This window comes from Podarcis raffonei, chromosome 1 (assembly GCF_027172205.1).
Source record: "Podarcis raffonei isolate rPodRaf1 chromosome 1, rPodRaf1.pri, whole genome shotgun sequence".
Lineage (NCBI taxonomy): Eukaryota > Metazoa > Chordata > Lepidosauria > Squamata > Lacertidae > Podarcis > Podarcis raffonei.
The window spans coordinates 80434638-80452713 of NC_070602.1; the positions used below are offsets into that span (position 1 = coordinate 80434638).

The window sequence follows — 18076 nt, forward strand, 5'->3', positions numbered from 1 at the left end:
CAAGGGCCAGAGCAAAATAACGAGACCCAGCTTTACAGCTGTGAAACATAGCAGGTGCTGCTGAGTTGTACTGATTAAGCTGTGTCAGCAATTTGGTGTAATATATAAGGAGCAGCACCTAGCTCTCCCATTACCCTGGGGGATGGGTTGGTGGTTGGGTCTGGTTTGGTTGTTAATGTGTTTAGTGTAAAAGGAGTTTTTGTTTTTCTTATTAAAACCTTGTTTAAGTTATTTTTGAGTCCTTTTTTTTAAATGCATGGTCTCCCCAGCAAGCTCTCTGCAGCGCTACCATACTGCAAACAGCCAACACTAGCTGGTGGTCAGGGTTCCTTCTCTGCCTTGGAGCTCTCAAGCTGCAGGTCTGTCTGTCTGAGTCTGAACCTGACAGCCCTGTGGAAGCCAAAGTTAATGGCCTCCTTGTTCTACTGCTGGCAGATGAAGACTTTCTTGTTCCAACAGGCTTTGGGGAACTGTTTTTAAGGAAAGGGCTGGTGCTGTGATGTTTTTATTGTAATGATCTGTTCATTTTAATAGATGTGTTGTGTGTATGTGTGTTACATTTTTTTTAAGGACTGCTTTTTTCCTATGTTTTTAGCTGTTTCTGTTTTAGCTGCAAGCTGTCTTGAGTCCCTGTCAGGGGAAAGGATGGGATATAAATCTGATGATGATGATGATGGCAGGGCCAGTCATACAATAAATGGCACCACAGGCAAGGAGCATCTTTGATGCTCCCTCCATTTCTCCCACTTATTAATGCCTTATTTTATTATAGCATTTATAGTCCATTTCCTGTCTTCTGCGCAATTTACATGCATGATTTATCCCTGTCATATCAGATGATAAATTTGCACACTCTGATCTGTACCATGTGAACTGTTTCTGATACTTGTTTTGCCTCCTGAGTGGATTGTTGAGTAGACTGTCCATGTAAAGTCTCTCTAAAAGTGTAGGTCATGGTTTAATAACTATTCAGCATCTCAAAAAGAGGGTGGAAGATAAGGTTAGAAAATGAGTTAAGCAGGTTTTCTGAAAGGGGTGGCTCTCTGTACCCCCCCACCCCACTGTCCCTCTAGATTGAAGCTGATGCATCTGAGTATCTAATAAGAAAGTGGATCCAGGAGTCTTTGTTCCTTGTGATCCATGAATCTCCGTTTTGATGATTAAGACTCTGCGAGAAGATCTTTTGCCTCCTGAGTAATCGGCAACCCTTCCAGGAATCTAATGGACACCCATCATTCCTACTTCCCTCTTGTCTAAAACTGAGTCCCCCTAACTTTGCTCTTGTGGCCTCATTTCCACCCACACTCATCCGCAGGAGATACAAAGATCCCAGGGTCCCAAGAACTGTTGCGCTGAGCAATCCATACTGTCATCCTGGCTCTGGAGGAAGTGGCTTCTGTAACGTGACAGGCAGGCTGTCAGGAAGGATTTATCAAATTGGCCCTCCCCAATCCTGCTGAAGCAAGCACGTGGATCAGAGCCAGGAGCCATTTGAGAGATATCAGGGATGGGAGGAAGCTTAATCCTTCCTGACAGCTCCCTGGAATGCACCAAGCCCTGGGCAAGAAATCCAAGAGAGACTATTTATTCCCTTAAAATGTGTAAAGGATTCGGCTTCCTGCTATACTATCATGACATGTTCTCTGGAGAGAAGACAAAATAATCACCTGAGGAGCCTAGAGACCTGATAGGGCAAAGTACATGGAATAACGGAACACCAACAGGAGAATAGTCCCAAAACGCCTTCAGATCTGAGGTCTTCCTCAGTGTAGCAAGCGATTGTCCCATTTGCCCTCTGGCTGAGACCATTTTGAAAGGTTAATTTAAAAAGGGCTTCTGCTTTAGGAAAGGTGTGAAATGTGCAAGCCTAAGAGGGGTTGTCACTGCTAACTATATATGCATTTTCTCCTTACTTCAGACCATGGGTATGTCCTTGAGGAAATCTACTAGAGCTAGATAATCAGGCAGCTCCTCAGCTTCTTTCCCTCTCTTCAGCCCAAAGTGCACGTAGCAGGAAGAAAGGTGATAGGCACCCCTATCATGTATATTGGGGAGAATGCATGTGACATTACAGGTCTGTACTTCCCACCCCCTTCCCCATAAGTGGCAGCTAATGAAGTGGAATGTGAAGTGGAGAAATATGTGGTGGTGTTACATCACTAATTGAAAAAAAAACTCATCACATTACATCTGTGAAATATATTTTGGACCTGAGCTCCTGGCCACTTTTGCTACTGTATGCTTCATATCAATGGTTTCTTAAGTCAATATTGATGTAATGTTTGTTCACAAGCTCCGCCATTTTTGGAACCTACGGAGCTTGCAGTTTTTCTCAAGAAGCTGACTTAACTCCTCTGGAGTGCTACTATTGATTTACAGTAGCGTTGCTGTTGATAGACATTGTGAAGTTCTTTCAAACCTCTAATGGCACTGCAAAATCCTGTAGATGGAAAAGCATTCCTGGAACATCTAATTCAACAGTCAGTTTGTGAGCATTTAGGAAAAGGATGCTGTGATTACCAAGACCCAGCATGGGTTTCTCAAAAATAAGTCATGCCAGACCAATCTGATTTCTATTTTTGATGGAATTACAAACTTGGTGGATCAGGGAAATGCTGTGGACATAGTGTATCTTGATTTCAGTAAGGCTTTTGACAAAGTCCCCCATGATATTCTCATGTGGAAGCTGGTGAAATGTGGGTTGAAAGAGGTAACTGTTAGGTGGATTTCTAGCTTTTGCTATCTTTCATTTTTCTTCCTCTCATTGAAATGGAGGGAAGCTGTTCCTCCTTGACACACTAAAACAAAATAGTATGCCGCAGATTGCTGGCAAGTCTAATGATTCCTTATTTCCTACTGCAAGGGGCTTCTCAGGACAACCCTCTGCATTTGCCAACAGTCCCAGCCAGCAACACCAGGGGAGATGGTGTGTATTTGCCCTATCTACTCATACTTCATCGTCTCCAAACATCTAATTGATTAGGCAGCAGTCTCTCCCTTTTGAGTATTTCCCGCCATTGCTGAAGCCTGAAGAGCCCTTTTATGTAGGGAACTTTGAACTGGGCCTGGAAATGCACTGGTGGTTGGTGCAGAATCAGTGTCATATGCTCTCAACTTCCGTACCAATAGAAGTGTCTACACTATCTTCAGGGGCATGCTTTTGCTAGCCTTTGGATAGTACACATTCATTCAGGAACCTTTGAAAACAATAGTAGCTGACGATTTCTTAAAGTCTTTCAGAGACGTGAAAAGATTCAGGGCAAGCTGCCAAAAGGGGGTGAGATTTAAAATTGGAAATCATTGACCTTGTTGTGGGAGTCAACACAGACATTTAGTTTCCCTGTGTACTGTGGATTCCAATCTTCTGAAGATGTTGTAACTTTCAACGTGCCCTTAGTTAAACTGAGCAAACATAAAGTATTTGAGAATCAAATCCTCTCCTCTTCCAACATCTTATTGCAGACCTTTGGATTCCAGGTCTCTTGTGAAGCCAGACTGAAGGGAAGAATTACCTATATTTATTTTAGCCTGTTTTTCAGACAAAATTGTCCCCCAAAACAGTTCACATCAATGGCAGGGAGGGGGGAGGTGTAAACTAATGAATACTTCTGGAACTCTCATATTGGGTCATAGTGAGTTAATAATATAGGCTGAAACCATGTTGTTAATAAGAGCTAGTCTATGTGCTGCAGCATCCAGAATTGAGGACTCAGCTTGGTACAGAATTCAAATTAACCACATAGAGGTCTTCTATTGAGTAATAAATAATGTAATCCTGCCGCAAGTGACCTTACTATTTGGTTTTATTCTGCAAATCATTTTCTCATCTGTAAAATAGTTGCAAACCTCAATACTTGCTTCCCTTGGGATTGATCTGGAAGTTGCTACCGGTGCAAAATGCTGCAGCCAGGTTGCTGAGTGGAGGTGCACACATATTACACCTCCGCTGAGAGAACTGCATTGGCTGGCAATCACCTGCCAGGCTACATTCAAGGTTTTGTTGTTAACATATAAAGCTCTGACCAAGCTCAGGACCACCTGCCCTTGTATGGACCTGTAAATTCACTTACTGTAGATCATCTAGGGAAATTCTACTTACGGTACCACATACTGAAAAATATCACAGGACAGTGATCCCCAAACAAGCATTTTCTGCTATTGCTCCTGTATTATAGTATTCCCTCTCTGAAAATGCCTTAATAGCTATTTGTCTTTCCACACTGGACATCCATATGTTGGTGCATATGCATTTTCTTGCTAAAGAATTGGCAGCAGTGAAGTCTGGAAAAACAGAGGAGGGCAACAGTTCCTGGCTCTTTCAGGCAAGTTGCATATATTTTAAGGGATCCACTCATTGTGCCTACATATTTTCTGAAGTCCTCAGCACATTTGTTTATTTGGACTATATGCAGGAAGGCAGGTCAGAGCTGTGTTTGTTCACCATCATATTTCCGACTTTCCATTTGTTTAAATTGACTATTTGTAAGGCTAATCGGAATGTTGACGTCTTGCACCTTCATTTGCTGTATCTGGATCATTTCTTTATCGGGCAGTTGTCAAACCCCTTCCACCTCTTTGCATGCTGAGCTGCAAGAAATTTTTCATCTTGAACTGGAGAAAGTTACAGATTCCGATGCAAGGCCAAAGTGGGAATAAAGCCTCCGTGTAACCACTGACCTGAGGGCCTAAATGCAATTAAGTTATTAAATTGAGAAAAGCTTAATTAACGTTAGCAATAAAACAGAATGCCAAGAGCGTGGATTGAGTGGGAAAGAGCTGCTGGAGGACTGAAGCTCACGTGCCTCTTGAGAAATGAAGGAAGGAGCAGCCTGTGCAAGCAGCAGCTGAAATTGTAGCAGCGGTGCTGCAAGCTGCTTGTTTTTTTATGACAGGCCATAGCACATAAACATGGAGATGTGGCATTTCCCAGCCACACTGCCAATATATGGACCTTTGAGAACGGGGAAGCGCTATAGCCTCCTTCATAAATAGAGAAGGTGAGACAAGCAAGTTCCTGACTCAGCAGCTGGGGGGGGGTTACGTGAAGGCCTGGACAATGTAGAAGCTGGAAGGTGAGATGCATAACAAGGAGGCTGGAGCCGCGGCCGATGGCAGTGGGGTGAAGTATTTCCAAGATGGGGGGCTGCACCCTCCACTAATGAGGAGCAGAATATACTGCTGTTTTCAGTAGAATGCATATTTCCTCTCCCTCAGGCACACTTCTAGTTAGGCCTGTGATTAAATAGACCTTGTGCTAACAATATCTCTCCCCCCCCCCCAATCTCTCCCTGTGGTAATTTCCCAAAGCCCTTTCCCTTCAAATGCTCACTTACATTGGATAAATGATTTTTCAAGTGCCGTTTCTCACCTGAGGACAGCAGACAGTTTGAAAAGGCCTCGAGCTCTCTGAAGGGAAAGAGGCGCAGAGATTCTTTTTCCCCATCAGAGTCACTGGCTAAGATGAAGTGGATTGTAAAGGAAAACGTTCTCTAGCAGTAATTGAACATAAATCCTTTACAGGTAATACATAAACCATGAAAAATTCTCACCAATTACCTAGATTTAATCTGGACCTGGCTTGGAAAATCCCTGTGGGTTTCTCATGCTTCAAAATGTCCAGATGCAGACAGCGAGCCTCCTTCTGTCCCAGACTCTCATGGCTGCCTCTTTCTCTCTTTCCTTTTGCGCTACAGCTCTCCCCTGGGTCTGAGGATGATGAGGGACATGACAGTGCCAGCCGAGAAAACCTGGGCCGGATCCAGTTTAGCGTTGGCTACAATTTCCAGGAATCCACCCTAACTGTCAAAATATTGAAAGCTCAAGAGCTACCAGCCAAGGATTTCAGTGGCACAAGTGACCCTTTCGTCAAAATTTACCTCCTACCAGATAAAAAAAATAAGCTGGAGACAAAGGTGAAAAGGAAGAATTTAAACCCACATTGGAATGAGACCTTTCTCTTTGAAGGTATGTAAAATGGTCCAGGTTTAGGGTGCTGGTTATGGAGGCCAAGAATTTGCTCTGGCTTTGGGCAAGTTACTTCACAAATCTGCCGCATGCCTCAGTTCTGTTCCTATTACATGTGGTCATGTTTTCCTTCGACGCCTGATTTCAAGGGCAAGCAATGTTGTTGGTGGCATAGAGCAAAAATGCAGTTGTGCAGAATACAGTACTTGTAGCCAAACAGGAAAAGAGGATAACCGAGCACTAACCCATTTAATCCAGTGCCAGCCTTGTCCTGCAAACAGCTGGGGTCAGTTATCACACTTCACATAATAGGCTAGAAATACTTCAGCACGTCTACAGCTGCACATAGAGACTGTTACATTTGAAAGCCACTCATTATGCAGAGAGTCATCACACTCATGTCACAGAGGCTACCAAGAATACAGTACTGACATGAAGATTCTCCACTTGGTCAGGGTAGTCTATATGAAGAGTCACCTCCAAACGCCTTCACATGAAGGCATCGCCACTGGTAATATGAAGCCGTGTACATATTCTGGGAATAGGCACCATCTACAGTGATACCAGATTAGTGTCACTTCCCATGTTGCATTTTATTCATGGATATGCATCTGAAACTATGGTCCTTTCCCAAAAATTATAATGTGGCAGAGATTATATCTGTGGCTATGTATGAATGGGACATGGACATGCCCCAGACTATGGGAGCAACTTAAAATTCTTCTCTGCAAGAGTAAATACAGTTATAAATCTTTCCTGCATGTGATTTTTTACATGAAAGCATCTTGTGGGCGCACTCACTCTTATCAGGTAGTATGAAAATGCCTGGGATGAGGGGCACTGCAAGACATTTCTCTCTCCTCAATGCATCTTTAAGGTGCCCTCTTTCACATGAATAAACCAGGAAGCAGTTCTAAGCAAACAGTCATTTTGACAAATGATGACTTTCAGACTGCACCAGTTCCTTGCACTGTTTTAAGATCACACAAGAATGAGAGGATGCAGACATACCCTAAAGAAAATTGTGATCTGTCAAGTATGGCATCAAGTCATACCATGGTCTGTCTATTCCATGGGGCCAGTTTGTGCCACATAACATATCATTCTTCTGCCTTATCTACTGTCTTGCTTCCTGCCAAATCAGATCATGCCCTTAGTCCATCACATTTAATACTCAACCTCAGGGGAATGGCCAGAGCCTTACGCTACCATAGAGAGGCCAAAAGCCTTCACTAGTGATCTAAGTGCAGTGATGGATAAGGGCTGGGATTCCTTCCTGGCCCTTATAGCAGCCAGCCAGTTCCCTGAAGCATTGTTTGATTGATGAAGTTGGATTACTACTCACTCATCTGGAATACCTACAAATGTTATTCAAGGCTGCAAGATTGCCCAGAAGCATGGGTTCCTTCACCCATGTATGGCCTGGGCCAGTCATGACCGCTTCTCCATTGGCAACCTGAATACAGTGATAGATGCTAATGTGGAAAAGACCTGTGCATGCAGCAGAATAACCATTTTTACTTGCATCTAGGCTTAACGTTGGGGCTCCCTCTACTGTGGTTGCCTGCATGTCATCTCTCAGCTTTTCATCTGCTCCTTTTGCTTTTGGCAGGTTTCCCATATGAGAAAGTGGTTCAGCGGGTGCTCTATCTACAGGTTCTGGATTATGATCGGTTCAGTCGTAACGATCCCATTGGGGAGGTGTCCATTCCCCTCAACAAAGTGGACTTGACCCAGATGCAGACATTCTGGAAAGAACTAAAGCCCTGCAGTGATGGGAGTGTAAGATCCTTGCTTTGTTTTGAAACAGAGGGCTGATCCAGAATATCCAAGGTTGGCTCAGTGCATGCATGCATTGGGGGCTGGCCATATATGATTCCTAATTCCATGCGGAATGAGGAAAGCTGGCTAGATCCTGAGCAGTGTTGGGGTGATTTCTGTTCAGCGATTACAGTGGGGAATCGGGGGGGGGGGTGATGTTACATAATAATTCCTCTATCTCTGCTAACTCTTCTCTGCAGGGAAGCCGAGGAGAGCTTCTCCTGTCGCTCTGCTACAACCCTTCAGCTAACTCCATTGTTGTGAACATTATCAAAGCTCGGAATCTTAAAGCCATGGACATCGGGGGAACATCAGGTATGGGGTTCCGTAGCAGCTCTTCTTATGCAGTGGGTCTTAGATTTAAAGCTCTTACTTACTTTGCCAAAGCTTTATTAGGCATTACAAATATGGGCCATCATAAAACATCCATATAGTCTGGCACATTCAAATTACATTCACAATGTCTATTGTTTCTCGGGATGTTTAAATATCTGCCCTTGACAAAAGCTGAGGGGGAAACGTTCAGTCGGGCTAACGTAAAGACCCTGCGTTGGACTGGATTTATTAATTTTGAAATATAAGTGACCCTGTTGTCTGTTGTATTTAATCCCTAGAACTTGGGGGAGCAAATTTTATTTACAGCTGATTCAATGCTTTGTATTTCAATGACCCCATATCTGGTTTGAATATTGCGATAAATATATTGCTCACCTGAATTATACAAGAGTTCCAAGTCTATACCAACAGATCTAATTTTGCTATGTAAGAATTGGAACCATCTGGATTTATAAGAGTCCTTATGTAAGTTAGAAAGCAGACTTGAAGGTTGGCAACAAAAATGGCAATGCAACCAGTATTTTGTAGTGCTAGGCCGCATCCAATATTCCATCGTGTGTATACCTAGTTCCGCACACATCGTCTCATACTTGATTGAACTTGGGAGCCCCAGGATACGTCTCAAGAAACTTGAGTGTATCTTATCTAAATCACTTTTATATGCTTGTATTTGTACTGGGATCCCAAAAAGTAGCTGGGACAACACTTTAGGTAAAAGACTTAAAGCAAACCACCAATGACCATTTCCTTAGAGTTCTGGGCACTTACTGGTTTCAAGTAAACCTGGCGAGAATCAGAAGCTATTTGATTTTCAGGTGTTGCTTGCTTGCATGCTTGCTTGGGGTCTCCTCCCAAAGGAGCCTGTCATGTGTTATGCCCATCATCCCCAGCTGACAGAGAGTGAAAGAACAAATGCCTTCAAACTGACCTGCCTCACCTCCTGGGTAGAGAAACTAGCATAGCCTACTTGACAAAAAACCAAGACAATGTGCAGATGAATATCTTCATTGAATTTCTTCTGATCAATGCTAGAAGATTTATAGAGCTGTGGTTCTTAAACTGAGGTATACTTTTAAGTGACCCTTGATCCTACAATGGAAATAACAGAGCGTGCTACTGAAGAGAGAGTTTCTGTCTGATGCTGAAAGGGCAACTCACATTTCAGTTTCATTTTTATATGTTAAACAGAAAAGTCCTTTATCTTTTGTGTGCTCATAGGACATGTGATGGAGCCACCTTGCTGAAGCTAAGCAGCTCTGGGCCTGGCCAGGGCATGGGTGGGCCTGGCTCTCTGAGAACTCAGTGAGAAAAGAATTGTGGAATATTAGTGCAAACGGCTGCAGTGGGTTGGTAATCTGGGGCCTGAATGTGACCCTCCAGGCCTCTCTTGTCTGGCCCTTGGGACACTCTCGAGGCCACCACCTCACCTCAGACCAGTCCTCCTATGTACCCTTCCTTGAGAGTTTTTGCCTGGCTGGGATGTGCCCTTGATCTTTAATAATGCCTCTTGCTTGGATGGATGGATGGATGGATGGATGGATGGATGGATGATAGGGGTGTGCAAGTAAGTACAGAAACTACTGTACTGTACAAAAGTTAAAATTGTATTCATTGCTTTGCCCACTTTTGCATCTGACTTCCCTGCCTCCCAGCCATACACATAGGTCCCCTTCAGGCATGCATATGTCTTTGTTAAGTCCTGGCCAGTGTACAAAAAGTGAAGTTTTATTTGGAAATCTGTCAAATATTTTCCTTACAGTGGGCATAAAGACAGACAATGGAGTGGTCTTGGAAGAGCAAGTACATCAGAATAGCAGTGCACATACCATTAGGTTTGAAAACTACTAGAAACTCTAGAAGTTTCTTTGTTCTATAATGGGATTGAGATTTCCCTTATTATGGTCTGTACCAGAAGGACAAACTGCTTTCATTCTTTTTGCAGCTTGTAATGGGAGGAATATAAACATATTACTTTCTTGATTTCTTTTACATTTTTTAGTTCTAGGGTGGGATACCTCCACAAGCGTGTAACACTGTGCAATGTAATAAAATGTTATCACAAGATACTGTGATTGAATTATGTTTTATTGCTCTTAGATTTTATCTCACTTCTGCAGACTAAATATCTCATACATAAGGCTACAGTATCAAATTACACCGTACCTAATGAGCAGCAAAAGCTTGCTTGATTATTCTCTCTTCTGCATTGAGAAGAATGGAGTTTACGACTTCCATTTACTAGTGAGGAGGCAGGCTCTCTGTCCAGGGAAAGCTCTGGAAGCAGAGAACCTGAATGTTTGACCTTGTTTTTTAAACATCCCATAAGCAGTGCTGCACTGGAATGTGATGGTTAAGGAATGGTGGGAACTCCAGTTAAGAATAAACTTCTCAGCCTGAAGGGCTGGTTGTAGAAGCAAGCAAACTAGAAAGTGTTGTCACCAGCTGTAAAGCTGCTGGTTGTAACAGACTGACATGGCTCTGCTGGTTACCAAGAGACCGCAAAACACCAGTATTGGCTGGTATTTGAAGCCTCAAACATAGAACCGAGGACAGCATAGCCCATTCTGCATCAGAATTGGAAAGCTGATTGTAAGTGGCCATTGACAGAAATAACTGGGTGGATTACTTGAATAAACTGGCATAAATGGCTTGGAAAGAACATTAACTACAGGGCAGTTTAGACTGGGGCATGTAATTTAATAAGTGGCTCATTTCCCACGTGGAAGGCAAGTGAACAGCTGGAACCTTTCCATGTAAATAAAACTGAACCCTGTATTTTTGAAACTGATGTAGGTGCTTCTTTGGGGCAAAAAGAGACAAATGATCCTTTGCTACCCAGTTTTATAACATCTGGAACCTGGGTACTGGGGTGCTCCTTCTGGGTACCTCTACAACTCCACCTCCCCTCCACAGTAATTATGTCCCAGTGATGTTATCCTCTTTTTCCTGTGCCAGACCCCTACGTGAAGGTGTGGCTGATGTACAAAGACAAACGGGTGGAGAAGAAGAAGACGGTAGTGATGAAGCGGTGCCTGAACCCAGTCTTTAATGAGTCCTTCATCTTCGACATCCCCACAGAGAAGCTGAGGGAAACGACCATTATCATCACTGTCATGGATAAGGACAAGCTCAGCCGGAATGATGTCATTGGAAAGGTGAGTTGTCCTCCCAGTCGAGAAGCTCCCGGAGCCCAGGACAAGGCCTTTCCAGCTGGGGTTGGCTGAAACTAGCAGCAGGTCAGTGGACAGGGAGGTTGTTCCACACACAACTGTGTATAGAGGGCCACCAATGACTGGAGCTTGTTTCTGTTCCTGTGTTTATTTCTTCACAGATTTGTCCATATAAGTAGATTAAAAATGAAACTTGAAGGGGAATATTGAAATCCACCCCCACCCCTGGGATCTACTATGTTCTCAAACCATTTAGTAAAGTCAACAGAAATAAGAAATCAGTACAAACCACAAGGGTGGGGAGCATGTTTGCCCATCTGGATTTAAGTTTCCCATCCCTCACGGTTCCTCTTCAGTAATACCCATGAGTGCAGATGTCTTGTTAGTAGTACTATTAATTAGGCAGCACCAGTAAAATGCACAACATAGTGCATAGTAGCATTGGCAAAAGCATTAGCTAAAGAAGACATGTCCCTTCCTCCAAGGAGCATACAATCTAAATGCCAACAGTGTGGGGTACGTAAAGAGGAGGAAGGAGATGAGAAAGTCAAGAGAAATAAAGGATGGATGTATGTGAGCAAATGTAGCTAACACCTACTGAGGCTTCATTTCTGTTGGGGATGAGCATTAAGCCAAAGGCCTTGAATACTGGAGAAGGAGAGAGAAGGTATTGGCACCACATAGTTCTGGGAGAGAGTTCTAGGCAGCATGTTGTGTCCAATGTACTCATTCCATTAGCACAAGGATTTCTCCTTGCACAACCAAATTTTCCTCCTATCTTCTCTCCCCGCACACATCCTGTGCCCCCCATCTTCTCTGAGGTTGAGGGAACCCCTAAAATAAATTTGGGTGGGTTCAGCAAAGGAAGAGAGGTGGTTCTTGCGCTGACAGAACATTCATGTAGTGCTGCTTTGGATATAGCCTATTAAGTTCATCAGAGGAGAACGGCCATAGTCATTTAAGAAAGCAGGAGGCTTTCAGGTTGCTAAAGGTGGTACACTTAAAGGAGTGAAAGTTGTAGGCGAAGATATAGTAAGAAATATGGGCAGAAAGGTAGCTGTTGGGGTAGAGAGTTGTGGCAAGGAGGGAGATGCCTCTCGCTTGCTTTAAGCTTCAACTATTCTAGAAAAACTGATGATTTCATACAAGTGCAGAATGCTGGGGCCAGAAGTGGTTTTGTAAAAGTCAGTGGGCAGGTCTTCTTCACATGAAAATATTGTTACACACCACCTCAATCTCCAAGCAGCGAGAGATTCCAGGGGTACCAGGCGCAGTTACCAGGATCTGTGTTTCCTGTGGTGTCTTTAGGATATATAGTTTATTTACACATATGTACAACGTGCGTCTGCGTGGAGAGAGTGCAAAGCATTTACATCCCAAGAGGGTCCTGTTCCTCTCATTGCTACAGCTTCCGATTCCAAGAGATCCCAGATATTGTGTCTGACCCTTTCTGCAGCATAAAACAGACTGCCCACCTCATACTCTGCCCCCACCGTCTGTGGCTTGCAAAACTGACACTTTTTTTCTGTGCTTATCTCATCACCCTCTGCAATTCTGCCCCTCCTTCCTTAAACTCTGACCTTTAGTCTCTGCTAACTTTCACCTTAGGGAGGGCTTTCCCCATTTTCTCTCTGGCCCAGAGAGTCTCCATTAATGACCTTCTTAAATGGGTTAATGACTTGGCCATTCCTGTGATTACCTCTTGATGGTTCTTCCACCAGGTAAAATTATTAGACATGGTAAAATTGGTTTAAACTCCAGTCCCAACTAGATTCTGAAATTTAGGGGTTTGCTTAAATTCTAACCTTTTACAGAATTCTGATATTTTAGGAGAGTCTATCCCCCCCCCCCTCAAACCTATAACACTACAGCGGTACCTCGGGTTAAGTACTTAATTCGTTCCGGAGTTCTGTTCTTAACCTGAAACTGTTCTTAACCTGAAGCACCACTTTAGCTAATGGGGCCTCCTGCTGCTGCCACGCTGCCGGAGCACGATTTCTGTTCTCATCCTGAAGCAAAGTTCTTAACCCGAGGTAGTATTTCTGGGTTAGCGCAGTCTGTAACCTGAAGCGTATGTAACCCGAGGTGCCACTGTATATAGCTGGCCAGCAGAGAAAAAGCTAAGTACTCTCCTCCTACTCCATCACCACTTCTTTGCTCTAAATTGCAGCCTCCTGAGGGGGCTTTTCATTTTGAAAAATAAAATTGGGGACTCGATTATATGCCTTTGTGTGTGACATGCAATTTACCCCAAAGCAAGCCCAACTGTATTTAAACTGTGCCTGACAGATGTTTGTCTAACATTCACTTTGACTTTTGAAACTGGAATGTGAAACACAGCGGCTGATCAATCAATGTGTTTCTGCCAGTATGATTTTGGCGGTGCTACGGTTTCATTACCACTGGTTTTCTTCTGTCAAGGATTTCAGCTACGTTACCTTGGAATAGCAAGTTCCTTATGAAGTACTGAGAAAAAAACACCTAAGTATATAGGTGGATACATCATCAGCACAATCTCGGCTGTATTTAAAGGTCTGAACTCAAAACCCCAAATCAGTAGTCAGAAAACTCAAATGCCTTGATCCTGACCTTTGTGAGTGCTCAGAAGCAATCTGCATTGTCTCACAAGCTGTCCCATTTTCGTTTCACTGGAAAGAGCTGGTCCCCCTAGATAGATAAATGAATAAACATACAGATCAACTCCTTTCTTTGAAATGAATGCAAAAACTCTTCTGGACAGGGTTCTTTTTGCAAGGCACACCTACACAGAAGAGTCTGTGAGAGAAAGTCCCATGAAAAAGAAGGGGGAAACCACAAAGCACTTCCTGATAAAGAATTTATTTTGAAACCCATTGGGCCCTTTTTTCAATTAAAAAAATCCTGCCTTCAGTCTTTTCAAAATAAACTGACCAAATTATCATTAAGACGAAGCTGCTTTCTTTCTCTTTCTTTTTTCTTTTTCCCTTTTGGTGCTGCCTCCCCCCTCCACTTTCCTAGGCAGAGTTGTTCGCTGTATGCATTTGACCTCCTGTATCCAGAATAGATTGATGGATCCAGGCAAGATGCTGTGATTATGATAAATTATGCAAATTGAATACATTGTCATGTATCTACTTTGCAAGATTTATTCCTGTGGCAAATGTTGCAAGGGTCGCAGGATTTTTACCGGAAAGGAGAGTTGTGTAGGGTGCTGGGATAAAATAGTGATTGGAGATCACAGGGGAGGGCTATGTAAAGTGGAAATATTGTCCTTTAGGCCTTGGAAGCAGCAGCAGCAGCAGCAGGCTCTTTCTCTGGCATCAACTGCTTTTCAGGGGAAGGTTCCTTATTTCTTTGTAACTTGTACAATTTCTAGGTCTTTCATGCAATTTATAAATAATAGATTGTATGATGATAATGAGACCTATAAATGTACTTTCAGAAAATAAATAAAGCTGAACTCCTGACAGTTCTGAATTAGCTGCTCTCTGATTTTGCCTAAAGAAGCCAGGTCCTCTTGTCTACCCCCTCAGAGTATAGCATCAGTTAAATTCCAGAGTATGAATATGTATCATTTGTTGCATAATTCCTGTGCAGGTTCTCTGACTCGTTTACAGCCAACATAAATCACAACACAGGTGATCTGCCTTGTACGTCAATATTATCCAGATAAGGAGTTTCAGGATGATCTTGAGGTGGAATTCACATGGTGCAATTTACATGGAGAGGACAGCACATGGGAATGACCATGTACTCCACCTTCCCCACAATCATGCTTCCCCATCCTGCCAAACAGCTGAAGCATATTGTTTGGCAGGCAGTAGGGGGGGGCGTGCAATTTACATGCAGACTATGCATGGCAATTTGCATGTGGGGAGTGGCTTGGACTCCAGCTGCACTGAAGGTCTCCACAATGTGGGCCACAGTTTGCTCCCATGTGTTTTAAGGAAAAACTAAATGAACGAAGGTTCCCATGTTCCCTGGCAAATATTCAAATGCAAGTAGATTGGAGGTACCAGATTAATGTAAATCTAGAACTGACCCTGTGTCTGTGCATCTGTTTCTTCTTCAACAGAGGTCTTTCTGTTGCACAAAAGTTTATTCTGCTGCGCATTCAGTTAACATATCTTCTAATAGTGCAGTCCTATGCATGTCCCAATGACTTGAATGGGACTCATTCCCAAGCAAATGTGCATAGGATTGCAGCCTAAATTTGGGAAAATGTTCCAACTTGGTACTTTCAAGATGCAGCTGGCCTCCACCTTAACCGCTGAGCTCCAAATGTATGCCAACAGAGTTAACAATTAGACTAGCACAGGGAACAAGTTCTATGCCGTATACACAATCTTTCTTTCCTTCAAAACATTTTTGCTATCCTCATCCCTCTGGAGTACAGAACTTGCTTAGGATAAACTTGAATCTAATGAAACACTATTTATAGTGAGGTATGAAATGAAAGTCTTGGATAATTGCAGAGCACTGTAGTATTTTGGCAGTAGTGAAACAGTTCTTATAATGAAACTTCTGGAAGAGAGAGATGAATGAGGATGCATAATGGCTTGGGTCTGGTAATCTTACCATTCTTACTCAGTTGAAGGCTTTGCTGGAGCTGTGTGCATAATTCTGGGCCTGCTTCTCTTATATGCATGGGCTCACACTGAACAGCTTAAGCTGCCTTATGCTAACTCAGCCCATCACACCCTCTGTTGGCTGACTGGCAACAGGTATCCAGGGTCTCAAGAAGATGTATTTCACATTACCAACTCCCTGAGGTGTTTGGGTAGAAACTCGGGCCTTGAATGCATTGTGTTCTGCAAGTGAACAATGATTCTGTTCACAAATTTCTCGTCAGCTTGCAGTTCGGCTTATCACACAATTCTGTTTGGATGTCAGGGTAGAATTTAGGCCCAAACCAGACTTAACACAATCCATTGTTGCCCTGATCAAGCAGTGCCCAAACCCAGTCTTCAATGAGCCCTTCTGATAAGTTCCAGATCAATACCCTGTTTTGGAGCTGTGCACTGTGGTGCCATTGAAAGGCCTCGGGTTATATCTTTTTCTTCAAATGGATTTGTTGAGAATGTGGACTGAGTGGATCCAAGACCAGCTCAAGAAAATTTCTACCTGAGGGGAAATAAAATTTGATGTTTCACCATTTCATATTCAGAAGCTGACCTGGCTGGCAGTTGTATCTTACTTCCGCGCTGGTGATGTGAACAGCATCTTACATGAGCCAGAGAATGGGGAGCTAGCTTAGCAGGTGCAGGGGCAGGTCACATGACAAACACAGGTCCATCCTCCAACATATTGGTGCCACTTCCCCACACCAGAAACATCTGTTACCTGAGGCAGCTGCCTCACTTGGCCAATCTTGAGTGGATCCATGCAGAACTTGGCACACAGTGAAACCATCGTGTAATTCCTTTGCCACACACCCACATAACCCCACACATGCCTTGTCATGCTTCAGTCCCCTTCTAGCAGTTATTAGTTCTTATTATTATCATTAATTAAATTTCTTGTTGTTATTGTGATTATTAGTTAGTTGTTAGTTGTAGTGAGTTAGTTGTTGTTAGTTATTATTATTAATTAAATTTCTTGTTGCCTATTTTTTTATTAGTTAGCTGTTATTAGTTAGTTGTTGTTAGTTATTATTATTATTAATTGAATTTCTGCACCACCCTTCATCCAAGCATCCCATGATGGTTTACAATATAAAAACACAGAAATACATATCATAATAACAAACAAAAGGCACAGCTGATATGGGATGTATATTGTACATATATTGTATTAAGGCACAGCTAATATGGGATGAGTTTCATGCTGGAGAAGCAACTAGAAAACTACACATCATAGTGCTTTACCAGATGTCATTCTGCACCGATTCATTCAGCTTGGTCAGTTCTTTGTGATTTGGCTTTTCCTTGGTGAATATCAGTTGGCTCAATTATTTTTAGGGAATATGAAATACAAATTCATGCCAGCTGGCGATCTGGTCTTTTATTTAGAAGTGTAATATTATGCACAGCACTTTAAAAGAAATTAATCAGTTCCAAATCTGATTTACATTAAATATATATAATTCTACTCCTGTTAATATAATGATGACAAATTGATGCAGTGATCTTGTTATTATGTGTGTGCACTGCAGAGTCAATTATTCCCTAATGCAGCACTGTATTAAAACAAGCAATGTGTATTAAATTAAAATCAGCATAATGTGAACCCAACATCAAGAGGATGCAAATGTTAACACAGCAAAATTGTTTAGCAAAAGCAAGCTCAGCCAGATCTCTCAGAAGTCTCCCGTTCAGCGACCAGATTTTCCATAGGTTCTCCAGGTAACTCCGCAACAGGGTCCTGGTGCTTCAGTTTCCTGAGGAATGAAGGCAGCCACTTTTTATGCTTAGGGCCCATTCTGCAGAATAGCCTGCCACCCATTCATAATTTTTATGGATTGTTCCTGTTTGGAGAGCTTTGTCCACAGTTAGAAGAAAATCAATGGTGTGCATAGCTCTCCTCCAACTTATGCTGCCATGAGTTAGAACGCCTGAGAAATCTCAAAGGACAATAGTAAATTACTAATGATTAACATACTGAAAATAAGTTGTTTTTCAAAAACATATAACCTTCATGCCCCCTGCCTAGATAGATATGCCCATGCACATATAAATATATATGAAATCTAAACATAGCAGCTGCGGAGAGAGGAGAGGAGGCAGAAGCTTAGCTCAGAACCTGATGGGGTCACAGCAGTATAGAAATTAAAGTTTCATCTTACTTGTCTTTCTTGCTGGAGAGAG

At 42.8% G+C, this 18076-nt stretch overlaps 1 protein-coding gene and 1 long non-coding RNA gene across 8 annotated transcripts in view; one reads left to right on the top strand and one right to left on the bottom strand.

Annotated features, from left to right (window-relative positions):
• Positions 1–18076, top strand: part of SYT7 (synaptotagmin 7) — a 219506-nt gene that overhangs the window by 195013 nt on the left and 6417 nt on the right. For all 7 annotated transcript variants that reach the window (XM_053396921.1, XM_053396912.1, XM_053396930.1 and 4 more), the window contains 4 exons: positions 5694–5964; positions 7577–7746; positions 7986–8100; positions 11077–11276. In XM_053396921.1, the coding sequence (XP_053252896.1) occupies positions 5694–5964; positions 7577–7746; positions 7986–8100; positions 11077–11276 (756 nt within the window). The remainder of the gene's footprint in view (positions 1–5693; positions 5965–7576; positions 7747–7985; positions 8101–11076; positions 11277–18076) is intronic.
• LOC128417821 (uncharacterized) overlaps positions 11311–18076 on the bottom strand; it is a 64774-nt gene continuing 58008 nt past the window's right edge. The window contains exon 3 of the long non-coding RNA XR_008331568.1: positions 11311–11323. This is a non-coding gene — a long non-coding RNA (uncharacterized LOC128417821). The remainder of the gene's footprint in view (positions 11324–18076) is intronic.